We start from the raw sequence: 12,851 nt of genomic DNA, 5'->3' as shown, positions 1-12,851 counted from the left end.
TCTGGTTGGTGTACTGCATTCAATGTAGAGGTAATGGTTGCTTCCTTAACAAGTTTTCCCACCCTCTCTTCTTCCATACTAGCCACGTTGCATCCCTTGGCTCATGCCTCCAAGTCAGGGGTAGGGCTCCTCTCGCTTATTTTAGGACAGTCACATCGGAGACAATTGCCTTCCTCAGGCTGTTTAAGGGCCCTCATTCAGACGCTTCTTTCAAGTTGTACCAAGTTTTCCTTTATGGGATCTTCCTACTTGGTTCATAGGTTCCTTGGTAGAGGTTGCTATTCTCAAACCCCCTATAAATAGTATATTTTCATTTGTATTCTAAAATAAAAGTTGAATTAAGTAAGTAAAAATGAAAAACAAAAAATTATTTTAATTTCTAATTAAAATAATAAAAAAATAATTAAGAAAAGGTAATAAATAAAAAATATTATTTTGGTTATGTGAAAAGTTAGAATTTTTTTTTTTGGGATAAATTTCTTTTTTCACAAAATATTCTTATTGAATATAATCTATTCTAAAAGAGAGAATTTTGATATATCAATAAATTTATTATTTATTGTTTTCTTTTGCCTCCTTAGATTATTCAAAATTCTTTCTTTTTTAAGTTCTCTCCAAATAATTAAATATAAAGAAATAAAATTCAAATATTTTATTGATTAAAATTCAATTTAGTCTATTGATTAAGTTGGTCCTTAAAATTTAGTTTTTAATAATTGAGTCTCTCATTTGATCAAATTAAGTCAATTTGGTCGATTAGCCCAAATCTAAATGAAGTCATTTAAATAGGTTTTTATTAATATGTTTATATATATATATTTATATGTATATATATAACTTTGGGAGGACGAGAAATCGAGGACAAGAATAAACGAGAGGAGGTCAAGACAAAAGGGGCACACCTTGGAAGGTTTTGTCAAGAAAGCCTCGGAGCAAACATGATAACGCAATCACAAAACTCGAGAAGATCGGTGTGCCCGAGGATATGTGTACATTCCTGGAAGGGCCTAGGTTTGGCCATGAAGACCACCAGACAAGTGACCGAGGAAAGGAAGGAAGGTTTGTCATTGAATGGGTGAAGGAATGATACAAATAAAGTATCAATCACCTCCGTATTCAATGCTCTGCACTCAGATAACTGGCCGCATTAATAGTGGAATGACCCTTGAATAGTGTCATTACAGCTCACAATCTAATAAAGAAACCTTCTAATAAGGCCCTGATGAGACAAGTATTTGAAGAAAAAGCCTTGGCCTTGGCCATCCAAGTGGAAGGCCCAGATGCAATCTGGATGACTATATAAAGAAAGGGATCCCTTCAAGAAAGGGGATCAAGAAAAAAAGCAAAAAAGAGAGAGAGTAAGTACATTGTAGTTCAAGAACAAGTATTAACCTACACCTTGGCCTAAATCGAGGAGCATTGCTGTATTAACCCAAACATAAGTTGTTTTACTTTGCATGGCTTATATATATATATATAAAACATACATTCCAATATCACTTCATAGAGTTGTTAAAAATGGTAAACAAGGTTGATTGACATCTCATCTCTATAAATTAATTGTGCGATGTTGAAATCTTACTAATCCAATTTTGGCCCGCCACAATAACCATCCTAAATAGTACTCATTACACAACAAGATTTATTAAATGAGTCTATTGTACTTTCAACAAAAAATTTCTAGTTTCAACTAAACTAGTCTTTAACCTTTGCGATGCACGGGATAACTATTGGATATAAAGGTTTAACATTCTCATTTATTTAATAAATGTATGAAAGACAAATTTAAAGAACAAATTAATCAAAAGGCTAAATGAAAATTAAAATTACAAAACATTAATAGTGGTCATTGTAAACCACAAAACATATACATGGCTATTTAGGGACTGTTTGGTACATAATTTTAAACATATGTTTTCAGCTTTTAAACAAAATTACACGTATTTTTACACATTTTTTCACTCATATGTATTTTTAAAATAACTGAAAATTTGTATTAAACACACGTACCAAACGGACCCTTAAAATCATTAATATCAAAAGAGATAGCATTATTAATAAAATAAACAATCAATATTAAATATAAAATAAAATAAATAATAAAATAAACAATCAATACTAAATATAAAATAATATAAATAATAAAATAAACAATGCATGTCTGTAAAGTGTAAAGCACAAAGTTAACACTTGATAGACATGGCAGAGGCATAAAAACTTTGAATTTGAAAACTTCACACTTCACAGGCTTGGTCAGGCAAAGGCACCCAAAACAAAAATAAGGTTGAGAAGACAAACGAACAAAAGGAAAAAGAAACAAAGCAAAAAAAAGGGAGCCTGAGCAAAAGAAAGAAAAGAGTCTTGGTGAAGAAGATGGAGGTGACAGCAGCTATCTGGTATCAGTTTATGCCGATGATTTCGTCTTTTTTTTTTTCTATGGGTTTTTTTTTTTGCGTGGATAATATTTAAATGATCTGAGTTTTGGGTTTTGGGGAAGGAGATTGTAGCGTGAGAAATGTCAAAAAAATAATAGTCCAGATGTTAAAATATTGAGGTTTTAAGTTGAAACGCACATTTAATTGAATTTACCTTTTCTTATATGTCTTTTTTTTTTTTTTTTAAATTCTTTTTTTTTGGGGGAAATTTTAAGCTGGTCAGATAAGCTCAGAATCACTTCATTTGCTCTCCATCTGCAAACTTATTTCTCCTTTACCATTCCACAAACAGCTTACGAGCAATAACATAGTCACAAAACAATGTCAGCCTATCTCCCCGAGGAAGTGGTGATAAACATACTCTCACGCCTACCCCCAAAATCTCTAATTCGATTCAAGTGCGTCTCCAAAACCTGGCTTTTTCTCATCGGAACCCCAGATTTGATCTCTCGAAACCTCATCAACCACTCCACTCTCATCTCTAAATCCGAAGACCCCAATAGCCCTCTCTTCTTCCTCGTCAAAGCCACAGACAAAATCGACACCTCGAAGCACACATTCTCGTTCCTATCCTACGACAACCTTGATCCAGAATACACATCCGAAGTCATCCTTAACCTCCCACAACCAAACCACGGTCTCAACCTCGACATCGTCGGTTCCTCCTCCGATGGTCTCCTCTGTCTCTGCTTCGCAAGCACCATCTACCTCTGGGACCCCACCACGTCATCAGCACTCGAGCCTCTCCCTCCTATAACCCCTCGCGAAATGGTCAATGTCTTAAAAAAAAAAAAAAAAAAAACTAAGTGTGCGTTTGGTATTGGCTTAAAATACTTTTTTTTTTTAATTTTTTTTATTAAGCTTATTTTTGCTATTATTTATAGCCTCATTATACTTTTTGATATTATTTATAAATTTTACTATATTATTTCAACTAATTTTTAGTTTTATTTAGAGTGTTTTTAGAAAAAAGTTTTCAATTTCAACTAAAGAATCACCTTATTTGCTCTTCGGCTGAAGACTTATTTCTCCTTTACAATTCCACAAACAGCTTACGAGCAATAGCAGAGTAACAAAACAATGTCAACCTATCTACCTGAGGAAGTGATGATAAACATACTCTCACGCCTTCCTCCAAAATCTCTAATCCGATTCAAGTGCGTCTCCAAAACCTGGCGCTCTCTCATCGGAACCCCAGATTTGATCTCTCGAAACCTCATCAACCACTCCACTCTCATCTCTAAATCCGAAGACCCCAATAACCCTATCTTCTTCCTCGTCAAAGCCACAGACAAAATCGACACCTCGAAGCACACATTCTCGTTCCTATCCTACGACAACCTCGATCCAGAATACACATCCGAAGTCATCCTTAACCACCCACAACCAAACCACGGTCTCAACCTCGACATCGTCGGTTCCTCCTCCGATGGTCTCCTCTGTCTCTGCTTCGCAAGCACCATCTACCTCTGGGACCCCACCACGTCATCAGCACTCGAGCCTCTCCCTCCTATAACCCCTCGCGAAATGGTCAATGTCTACTTCCACAGTGTTGGGTTCGGATTCGATTCCACATCCAATGACTTCAAGGTCGTGAGGCTTCTCAATGTTCAGTTCAGGTCCGCGACCAATTTGCTTCATATAAGTCAAGAAGCGGAAGTGTATAGCGTGAGCAGTGGTTCGTGGAGGCAGCTGGACCCTCAGGTTGCGCGCGTGCCTTACGGGATTCATATACAGTCGAAGGCCACAATGTACTTGGATGGAGACTTTTTCTGGTGCGCGACGCCGCTTCCGTTAGATAATAATGAGGATGAGAAGATTGTTCGCTTCGACTTTGCCAGTGAGGTATTCAAGTCTACTTCATTTCCGGACGCTAGTGTTATTGGGGATTACTCCAGTTGGAAGACGACTCTCACCGCGCTGAACGGGTCTATTGCTATGCTGGTTTATCCATCTGGGAAGGAGGTGGAGATGTTGTGTTTTGATTTATGGGTTTTGTTTGAATTTGGTGTTAGGGAGTCGTGGACTAAGCTTATTAGAATTGGACCCTCTTTGGATTTGGAAAGGCCATTGGGATTTTGGGGGTATGGAAGGATGTTTATGGAGAACAAAGAAGGGCAGCTGGTCTTGTATGATCCTTCTACAAACACAGGCAAGATTTTTCCATTTGATGGGCTTAAGGGATCGTTACAAGTTGCTCTCTACAATGAGTTTTGGGAAACAAACGAGGAAACAAGCGAGGAAGATGGTGGCGAGGTCCAAGAGGAGGTGAATCAATGAGGTATGGTTCAATTGTGCTGCCATCTTTTATAAAATTGTGTTAAATTTTATTTAAGGGCCATTTTGTTGACATTAGCTAGTTTGATGTGGATCAATAAAAAATTATGATATTAGATGGCATTCATTCATATGTAATGTAAAGGTTATTAGGCAGAAATCAAATTGGTGGGATTTTATTTTATTTTTTATTTTAAAAAATTGGTTTAAACACTATAGACTCAATCATTCATAATATAAATGATGACATGAAGTTGAATTAAATAAAACTAAGAAAATAAAGTAATTGCTTGTTATTTGTTGGCTTTGGCCTTGGGAAGATTATGTTCAAGATATAGGAAACAGGAATGACTTCATTGTGTGCAACAATGTTAAACTGTCTAGATGGGCCCTGATAACTTGATAAGTAAAATTGAGTTCTCAATTAATCAAACATGCGTTATCATTGGCACAAGTTGTTTCTATTCCTTTTCACTAATCATATTCTTTCTATTGATTGGCTTAAAAAAATCATTTTGTGTATGACAATTTGGACCTGAAATTTCCGTATAATCTTCTTGGGAACTTATATTTTATGTTGATCATAAAACATTATTTGGCTTTGAAGGCCTTTTTTATTATTTTGATGGATGCTATCTGGTACTAGCGGCTTATATATAGTCAGTGCCTTCAACTTCTTTTAGTGTTCCTTGTTTGACCATGGTACTTACCTATTAATTCATATGGGAGATAAAATCTGTTGTCAGTTGGTAGGGTTCTTTCTGAAGTATCTGCCACAGGGCTATAGATTTAATTGCTGCCTAGCATGTACAACTCAGTTGATATTCAATTTGTTAAGGGTCATGGGAGTTAGAATATGAAATCCTTGGAAGGGAGGGAGTTGGTGACTAATGCAAGGAAGTTGAAAAGCCTAGTTTTAGCAAGAAGCAGTTATACCAAGGAAAATAATTCTATAGAATTAATTTTTTTTTTCAAGCATTAAGAGTGAAGTAAACAAAGTGGAATGCAACTCTCCTATCAAATAAACTGTTTGGAGTGTAATAATTGTACACCCAATTGTGTTGAGATTTCTATGCTTTGCCAATTCTTTATTTCTAGGATCCTTTTATGGGTGGATATTTTCTGTTGGCAGTATCACATCACTAATTTTTTTTCAAAGTTGTAGATCTTCTTGGTTTTGTTTTGTTTTGATGAATCAGTAAGAGTTTTATTGAACACCTCAAGAACAAATGATACAAGAGCAGCATATTATAGATTCTGCAGATAACCTATACTGCAGAGCCAAAGCTGCGACACAGCAACAGAACAATGGTTATCTAAGCACAAAACCACAGTAGGCTATACTCACCTAACATAAGCCATATTAGGCAAACAAGACCGCAACTAATATGCAGACATAGAATCAGTTGAAATCAACTTCAAGGCAGGGAATAATTGATCTCCCATCTGCAGAAAGGCACTCTGATTGAACACTGAATTACAGTTGAACTCATTGCTCTTCATTCTTCCTTTAACATTCTTTTTAATAATTCCAATGAGCTGTTCTTCAATATAATTCTTCCCTGCATGTAATAAACATTTCTTTGTTCCCACAACTGGTACAGTAGCCCACCAAGCTAACTTACATTGCATGGTTCTATATACCCTTCCTTTTAGTTGAGTAGTACCCTAGTTTACTAATTCCTTCCAGTAAGTCTTGGCATCTGACACTAAGCAAAGGCCTATGATGTTATCCCAAATTCTCTTGGTGATTGAGCATTGAAAAAGGTGGTGGTCTCTATCTTCAATACTAGACCTGCAAAAAACACACATACCGTCCACAGAAAGCCCCCGTTGAAGCATTCTGTCTTTTTTTGGGAGCTTGTTCAGGATAGCCATCTGACCAACAAAGGAGTGCCTAGGGATAGCTAGTCTAGACCACAACAGATTCCACCGTTCAACCTTTAGCTCTCTCTTTTTTCTTTTTTCTTTTTTGATAGAAATAAAATTTTATTAAAACCACAAACAGCAGGACAAGCAAAACCGAAAAGGAAGCAATCCCTCAATTGAGGAGCTGTTCCTCCCTGATAATATTTACAACAACATCAGGGACAAACAAAACATCAAGACACCCTGCACTAGAAGACTTTAAGGACTACTTGGCAAGAGCATGGGCTGCTTTATTTGCTTCTCTTGGTACCCATTTAAACAAAATGGTTGGAGCTTGAAATGCCTTAAAAGCAGTATCAGCCATAGTAGCTTCAAGTCTCCAGCAACTTAACTTTTCTGGATTCTTCAAAGCATTCACGCAATTTTTTGAGTCCCCTTCAATCACAGCTCTTGGAAAATTATAACTTCCTACCAGATGATTGCCCAATTAAAAGCTTCAGCTTCTGCTTGGAGAGGGAGAGTGGCTTTAACCTTTTTTGGGTGGGCAAAAACCAACCTCCCTCTACAATCTCTTGCCACAGCAGCGATGGAAGAACAATTATTCCCACTGCTGCATCAACATTTACTTTAAACCATCCTTGAATTGGAGAGGACCATGATACAGTGCCTCTAGGGTGACTATACCAGCCAGACCACTGAATCACCTGCCATGCCAATACTCAAGATATATTTTCTTCAAACCTATACAAAGGTTATAGTAATCTAAGACTCTATCCTCACGGAGGGATTTGTTTCTGCATCTCCATACAAAATCTACAACCAAGGCACCATATAATAAAGATCTCACTCTCTCTTGGTCATCTGAAACCCATTCCTCAGGAGGGTCAAGAAAAATTTCCACAAATTGCATTGTTGAATTTACCTGATTTCTAGCAATTCTAAAACCCCAAGGGCTACCAAACCATGGAGCTCTAGATATGTGACATTCAACAAAAATATGTAGTGAGGATTCAGGAGAGTGACCACACAAAGAAGATAAATCTGGTTCTGTTGCAAACCTGCTCAGTTTTTCTTTTGTGGGAAGAATGTCCAAAGCTACTCTCCAAAGCATCATTTTAAGTCTTTCATGAATCTTTGATTTCCATATCCTTCCAAACACTGGAGGTGGCCTACTTGATGCCTCTAGATTAATACTTTCCCAATACGCAGATCTTACCAAGAAAGAGCCATTCACAGTTTTGGTCCACACCCACTTGTCTTCTTGATTGCATGGTCTGATGGGAATATTTAGAATATTAGAAAAGCCTTGACAGAGTCTCCATAAAACAGATTTTTCAATAAACCAACCTCCCAACCCGATTTAGATTGATTCATTAGATGTGAAACCAACATGCATACCTGAGTGCTCTCTTGAGATGTCAGTCTTGGTTTATACTCTTGAAGGTCTGGAATCCACGGATCCTCCCAAACTAAAGTATTTTCACCATTCAGCACTACCTTACAAGCACTTCTCAGCAATAATATTTTTGCTGCTTCAGTGCTTTTCCAAGTCCACAACCTGCCTTTTGATGAATTTTCCCAAAGCCAATTTCTCCCAACTTTATATTGCCCTTAAAACTTGGACACACAAACAATCCTTATTTGTCAAAATCCACCAAACAAACTTTGCAAGCAGGGCTAGATTAAACTCTAAGAGAGATCTAAATCCCAGCCCCCCGTCTTTCTTAGAGCAACATAATGATGCCCAAGCTTTGGTGCAAAGATGTTCTTTGATTCAGTCTTCGGATTCCTCCAGAATTTTCTTATCAGGGCCTCCATCTCATCACAAATCCCTTTGTGGATTTGGAAGACCATCATAGAGTATGTTGGGTTGCTTGAGCTACTGAGGAAATAAGAATTGCCCTTCCTGACTAAGATAGGCCCTTTTTTTCCAACGCCCAATACTAGAGTCTCCTTTTTCCTTTAAGCAGGAAAAATCTTTTTTCCTGTTACTTGACAAAAACAAAGGGACTCCAAGATATTTAGCTCCCTGAGAGAGCTTCCTCAACCCCCAAAGGTGCTTAACCTGACGGAGGAATTGTTGGTGCACCCCTTTTGAAGCAAAAACTCCTGACTTCTCCAAATTAATGCTTTGTCCTGAACACGCACAATAAGTATTAATACAATTCATTAAGGCATTAATCTCCCCTATTTTTGTCTTGCTGAAAAGAATTACATCATCTGCATAAAACAACTTTGAAATTTCTGGAGCTGAGTATGAAACTTTAACCCCATTGATTTTCCTGTTATTGACTTCTCTATTAATCAACCTTGCAAGAACTTCACTTCCCATTATAAATAGATATGGAGATAGCGGATCACTTTGTCTTAGACCTCTGGATGGAGAGACTATCTCCAATGCCCCCATTTAACAGTAGAATATACACTAATGAATCAATTTTATTACTTGCTGACTAAATCCAAAATTACTTAACACTGCTGCAAGGAAAGCCCACTCCATTTTATCATATGCTTTTTGGAAGTTTAACTTGATTCCCAGGTACCGCTGCTTCTAATTTGTGTGCTTAAAACAGTGCACAACTTCCTGAGCCAGCACTACATTTTCTGTAATATTTCTGTTAGGGATAAAAGCAACTTGAGCCAGATCAATCAGCTTATGCAGTAGAGATCTTAATCTAGCCACCAAAATCTTTGTGATTACTTTGTACCTGAAATTACACAGGCTTATTGGTCTGAGTTAAGCAAAGTTACAAACTCCCTGCACCTTGGGGATCAGAGTAATGTACGTTTGATTTAACTCCTTAAGCTTCCATCCTTCTCTAAAAAAACTTTGGACTACTACCACTAATTGGCTGCCCATGAAACCCCAGTAATGCCTAAAGAATAGACCGGGCATGCCATCTGGCCCAGGGGCTTTTAATGGATTCATCTCAAAAACAGCACTCCTAATCTCATCTCCTGTGGGGATTCTAGCAATCTTATCTTTTTCAACTTGGGAAATACAAGGAGAAATAAGACTATCCAAATCACTAGGGAATTGGGGATTTGAAGTTTGAAACAACTCTTTAAAGTGATTAACAAAATATTCTTCAATCTCCTTTCAAGTGTCAGCACAATCAAATTTATGAGAGGAGGTAGACCATAAGGCTCTGCCTTCCTGTTTCAACTCAATCAAAGGAAGCTTGCTCTGGATGCTTTTATCCTTTTCTTAATAAAACTACTTACAAAAATAAAAAAATACATAAATAGAGGGAAAGAAAGGAATTAAACCAACAACTTCTGTGGAGGAGTTCACAAATGACAACGCCTTGATCAAGTGATAGAAATGTTAAAGACATCTGAAAATATATGCACTCCTTTTACATGTATATATTTTGGTCTTAAGTATCTCATTTTTGTACACATATACATGATTGTCTTGTTATCTTTAGTTTCCATTAAGTATGCTTGTCCAGAATAGTTTGAAGTTTAGAATGTTAATACGCTATTACTCTACATCTCTACTGCTACATCTCTTTGAAGTAGAAATGAAAACCCCAAGGATATTCCATTTTCCCTGAAACAAGCATCATAGCGTTTTTTCCAAGCTTTTGTTCACAGGAAAGCATTAATGTTTTGTTGGAAGAAAAACTTGCTATCACCAGACTAGTGTATTTTTTTTTTCTTGATGATCTTTTCTCATCCTGCATTGTTGGTTCAACAGGTGTGCAAGGAGTGTTACTGGACATCATCATGGTGATGTTATATTTTGATTTGGGCTTCATTCTTTAGTAATATAATAAAGAGGTACACCTAGAGTGCTAATTAGAGCTGCTTTCAGTATATGGTATTAGTTGTGCCTGTTTGTCTGAATGATTTTCTGTTGCCTAGCTAAGATTGGAGGAGCACTATTGAAAGTATTTCCTATCCTTGTATAGTTCATACTAATCTTAAGCATCCTTCCCATCCCCCTCAAGAAGTTTCATTGTTTGTTTGTTAGGATTCTTTTTATTCCTCCCTCTTTTTTTTTTTTTTTTTTTTTAATCCACATGATATAAGAGGGAAAATACATATGTCAATTACATGGTACCTTCCTTCTCCATAGGAAGGGTGGTTTCAAAGCAATGGAAAGAATTCTTTTCCTTTCCATTGCACTATCTGCCTAAAAACTCTGAAGAGCTAATGAGCATAGGGGAAGCAAAATATGGACAAGTTTGAATGCAGAGAATCTACGATATCATATGCTAGAATTGACCAATGAATTTGAATTATATATATATATATATATTAAAGACATAGTGACTTCAACTATATAATTCATGATATACTATAAATATTCAATATATATATATATATATATTGTAGCATTGAGTACTCAAGTGGGTAAAAATTCACCTGTCAAGAAAATTTAGGTGAGGTTCAATTTTAGTCTCTTAAATTTAAAATTTCCTTTTTAATCCTAAAATAATTGTAAACATGTAAAATTGGTCCTTTCGTAACCTTGGCGTTATAATTATTAATTATTGCTTATGTAGCTGTGAGAACCATAATTCAAGGAGACCAGAGTTTTTGGGCATCTCCAAGATAGTGATTAGTGAGTCTCATAATAGAGGCTTAAGTGCTTAACTGACAATACCTATTGCACTAAATTGTGGGTTTACAATTGATTTGCCACTTCATTTATCTTTTAGGACAAAAATCAAAAAAATTTATTAAAACAACATTTTAATGAAAGTGAGGATTACAATTGTATTGGTCCAATGGATAGTATGAAATTACAAATATATTATTTACAACCTAAGAAATAAAGTAAACGACTCTATTTCCTAGTTACAATCCACACACACACACACAAATTGATAATGACTATTACTCTAGATGACTTAGGGCTCATTTGATTTAGAAACAGCTTAGTTTTCATAACTCAGTTTTCAAAACTCATAACTCAAATTCAAACTCAAAACTAATAACTCTTAACTCAAACTTCAAATTTACTCAAAAACTGCAAAACACTTGTTTGGTTAAAAAACTTAGTCATATATCTCATTCTAATAACTTAACTTTTTGCCAAAATTGTGTATCCCATACACTGAAAATCAATTCTCAGTTTTTGAAAACACTCAAATGTTGTTTCTGAATTCCATTATCCAAACTCAAATTTTTGAGTTTTGAGTGATGGAAACAAGTACTCAAAACCAAGCCAAACAAAAGATTTTTTGTGGGCCTCACGCGTATTGGAAACTCAATAATGAAAACTGAGTGATATCACTCAAAATTAGTATGATCCAAACTGACTCTTAATCTAAGCTCAGAAACTAAATAATGGGATAGGAAAGTATTAGTTTTTCACCCCGTTCAATCCAAATATCGATCTTTTAGGAATTAATGGCCAAAATAATCTTATTGAAAAATGGCATTCAAATAATTGCAACAATAACAAACCATCTCAAACATATTACAATGTGGTTTTACCACATTTTCACTCTATATGGCTTAACCCTTGCCTTATGGTGATTTCAGATTTTGGGTATATATATTTGCTTAGTTAGCGACTTAGCATTATTTTGTCAGTTACTTTTCATTTCATAAAATACATGAGATATGTTAGTTTTCAATCTAAGGCGTTTGCTCATAATTTAGAATTCATAGGTTTGAAAAATAAATTCATTTCTAATATAAAACCCAAAGAACAATTAAAAAAAAAAAAAAAAAAAGTTACCAGTAGAACAGAGTAATAAACATATCTCCTTCACTAAGATTGTAATTCAATTAGTCCTTGAACTTTACTAGTCAACTAAATACGAAATAGATCATTTATATCACGGGTCTAATAAAAGAGAGTTGGAAAAAAGTTATAGATATTTTCATTTATACTACATAACTTTTACAAATTGACGTGACAATGAATGTGATTGATAGATTTTAACACATAATTAATAAATATAAGATTTTTATTTTGTGATTGAGAACACATCAATTATATAAAACTAGTGTGTAACCTCATGCATATGTACGGTTACAATTAAAAAAAATTATAATTATAAGGTTCAAATTATACATTTTTTTAAGAAGAAGTTAAAATTATAGATGACATTACCTTACACATTTTTTAAATCATAAATTTTAAAAATATGTAATGGTTTCTCATTTTATACATAGACACACACATATGATTTAGAATTTAATTAAATTTAGACTCTTCAGTTTTTTGCACTTAATAATTCACTTGCCACAAAAATAAAAATAAAAATTAGATGAACACATAGCTTAAAATTGGACTCCAATTGAAAT

At 35.2% G+C, this 12,851-nt stretch overlaps 1 protein-coding gene across 1 annotated transcript; it reads left to right on the top strand.

Moving 5' to 3' along the window:
• Window positions 1-3,456: 3,456 nt before the first annotated feature.
• On the top strand, window positions 3,457-10,559 carry LOC112041220 (F-box/kelch-repeat protein At3g23880). The gene is made up of 2 exons (XM_024074130.2): window positions 3,457-4,716; window positions 10,285-10,559. Exon 1 carries the CDS (start codon window positions 3,516-3,518, stop codon window positions 4,713-4,715), a length of 1,200 nt encoding a protein of 399 aa, XP_023929898.2. The 5' UTR covers window positions 3,457-3,515; the 3' UTR covers window position 4,716; window positions 10,285-10,559.
• The last annotated feature ends 2,292 nt before the right edge of the window (window positions 10,560-12,851 follow it).

The sequence above is a fragment of the Quercus suber genome, unplaced genomic scaffold (genome assembly GCF_002906115.3).
Source record: "Quercus suber isolate HL8 unplaced genomic scaffold, Cork oak 2.0 scaffold_321, whole genome shotgun sequence".
Classification (NCBI taxonomy): domain Eukaryota; kingdom Viridiplantae; phylum Streptophyta; class Magnoliopsida; order Fagales; family Fagaceae; genus Quercus; species Quercus suber.
This window is presented reverse-complemented; position numbering and strand designations above follow the sequence as displayed.

What these genes read in the sequence shown, in the direction of transcription:
- LOC112041220 (XM_024074130.2), top strand. Translation starts at nt 3,516, where the DNA reads ATGTCAACCTATCTACCTGAGGAAGTGATGATAAACATACTCTCACGC.